This window comes from Atta colombica, unplaced genomic scaffold (genome assembly GCF_001594045.1).
Source record: "Atta colombica isolate Treedump-2 unplaced genomic scaffold, Acol1.0 scaffold49, whole genome shotgun sequence".
Taxonomy (NCBI): Eukaryota; Metazoa; Arthropoda; class Insecta; order Hymenoptera; family Formicidae; genus Atta; species Atta colombica.
The window spans coordinates 655075-658120 of NW_017259538.1; the positions used below are offsets into that span (position 1 = coordinate 655075).

General features: G+C 24.2%; 1 protein-coding gene across 1 annotated transcript in view; it reads left to right on the forward strand.

Moving 5' to 3' along the window:
- The window catches only part of LOC108691657 (alpha-tocopherol transfer protein-like), a 10086-nt gene that overhangs the window by 5933 nt on the left and 1107 nt on the right, over positions 1 to 3046 (forward strand). Inside the window, exons 2-3 of the mRNA XM_018199518.1 lie at positions 177 to 517; positions 1483 to 1611. Of these exons, the coding sequence (XP_018055007.1) occupies positions 177 to 517; positions 1483 to 1611 (470 nt within the window). The remainder of the gene's footprint in view (positions 1 to 176; positions 518 to 1482; positions 1612 to 3046) is intronic.

Consider the following 3046-nt stretch of genomic DNA (forward strand, 5'->3'; position numbering starts at 1 on the left):
ACAATTTTGAACAAAATTAATAGTTTGAACGATTTATTTGATAACAATTTACTTCATTAAATTAAAAAGTTAGCTAATTTTACGAGCAGAGTGATTAATGTTTTTATATCTTTATATCTCTTCGTTTATATCATCGATAATTGTTGAAGTTAATAAAATTATTACTTCTGTTTCAGAGGACAAAACAATTTATTTTTCTACCGACGATGATTTTCTTATGATCTTCCTTCGTCCTTGTAAGTTTTATCCGGAGAGTGCGTTTGAACTAATGAAACGAGTCGCAGACTTCAAGGTGAAGCACGCAGTCCTGTTGCATAATCTAATGCCGGAAGACGAAAAGAATGCTTTTGTTGAGCACAATGTTGTTAATATTTTCAAACACAGAGATCACAAAAATCGTAGAATGATGATGGTAAATTGCGGTAAACTCTGGGATCCGTCAAAAGTCTCCAGCGATCAAATTTTTCGCATATTCTACTTGATACATGAATTAGCTATGTACGAACCAGAAACACAGGTATGAATAAAATATTGTAATTCCTAATTATGCCTCTTCTTACATATACACGCAGAAATCAAATAATTAAATTATTTACAATTAGATTAGCTTTAGACACAAATTTAAATATGTTACAATATTAATTGTAAAAAATATGAAAGAAATTTAGGTTAAATTAGATTAAATTAGATATTTCTTCTTTTGCATGTACAAATCTTCATATATTATGAATTACTACTATACAAAAATGCATCAGTGTTATGGGTATTTATGCGTGTATATAATTGATATTGAATGAATCACGATCAGCAAAATTCCATAATTGTCTTGACTATGCAAAAAAGAAATTTAAATTTTCGTAATTATTACCAGAGGAGACAAAATTGTATACAGTATTGACATATTACATGTAATTACAAAGTTAAATTTATATATGCTAATTAAATTTAGCTAATAATAATAAATTATTTAAATTTTCACAAAATTAAGCATATTTTAATGCGGACGTAAGCGCAAGATGTAAATGCACTTTGCCTGATTGATAAGATTTAACGAATATAATTATATCAATGTAAAACAAAAAGGAAAAAGAGAAAAAAATAAAAAAGAGAAAAAGAAAGAAAATATTAAGCTTTTTCTTCAAAATAAAATATATTAAAAATTATTAAATAATGAACATTCTGAAATAATTCTTTAAATTATCTAATTACAAGGGTGTTTAATTAAATAAAAAAATTTTTATATTTGGTCAAAGAGAATCTTAATGCTTATCTGAATATTTTTTTATTTGTGTGATTTTATATACATATATATATTTGACTCTGCAATCTGCAGAATGCTTATTTACATTATAAAATTATTAAATTGATGAACAATTTAATAATTTTAATGCAAATAAGCATCGTTATTAATAATTAAATGTTAATGAGAATCTTAAATCTGCAAATATTTTTTTTACAAATATGTTTATTCTTTTTTCTTAGATATTTGGTAGTGTGGTGATAATGGATTTCGATGGGCTCTCCATGAAACAAATCACGGGAATGACACCATCCTTCAGTATGAGACTCCTTAGTTTTATTCAGGATGCGATGCCACTACGTTTGAAGGAGGTAAGTATTAATACAATAGCAGATAAATAAAATTATACAAAATTACTTTGCAAAAAGAAGAAGTTATCTATTTTTATATTGTTACACACAAATAACTAGTATCGCCTTGCATTGGCATTTCCTCATTACGTCATTATATTTATATTGAATCTATTTTTACATCTTGCAATATATGTAGATTAAGTATTGATAACAATAAATATTATGTAAGATAATCGACTCGTACAATAATTTATCCAAACTTTATGATTTTTATTTAATTTTTTGAATCCAAGATTAAAAACTAATGATTAAATTCAAAAGAGGAAACGTTTCTAAATGTTAAAAAAATATAAAATATATTTAATATATTTAAAATATTTATTGGGTTATCCGGAAAGTTTGTGCCGATTTTGAATGCTATAAATATTTTAAGAAAAAGTAGCATTTATAGATGATTGAATATAGAATATTGAATATATGTACACATATTTAATATGATCTAAAATCTACTACTTTTTCTTGAAATATTTATTTAGTATATGTTTTCTTCCTTTAGTAAACAAATTGAAGAAATAGAAAATAAAGTAATCTAATATATTATTTCCATAAATAATTATGGAAAAATAATTATGGAAAAAGTTATGGTTTATTAATATATCGACATGTTTATAATTGACATGCAAAACTTACCTATATACAAAGAAATATTTTCCAAACAATTGAATTTTTACTTATTTACAGGTAATTTTTACACTTATTTTACAGAATAATTAATATTTACTTATTTGTTATCTATTTATTTATTTGTTATTTATTAACTTATCTCCGATATTTAGCAGGAATTAATCCTTGGAATAACAAAAGTATTTAAAAACTTTAAAAGTGATGTATGTCCTCAGTATGTCAGTTGGCCATATTGGTTCTATCTTATAAAGATTTACCTCTCTTTGGTTTATAAATAAGACGTGACAAAAATATAAACTAAATATAGTATTATAAAATATAAATACGGAACTGTAATAATATGAATTACAAAAATTAATAACTATTTCTTGGTAACTATTACTTGGTAAAAATTAATAACTATATAAAGCAATTACTTAGATATCTACGAAATATATTACATCATGACTATGACGTTTCACATTTTGCTTTATTGACAATAACAGAATGAACAAATTGAGCAATAAACTAATGCAATTGGGTCAGACAGACAGCCTGTATGACTTACTAATATTATCTGTTAATTCATCTTTATAACACACGAATAGCGAGTAGGGCATATTGGATATTAGGTCATAGAATCCAGTTATCTTATAATACTCGTTTTGCTCGTTTATAATTGCTCGTTTTATTTGTGACTTATGTGATAGTAGTAACCATTTTACATTCTTATAAATCAATATTATTATTTAAATTTATATTAATATTATTATTAATATTATTATTTAAA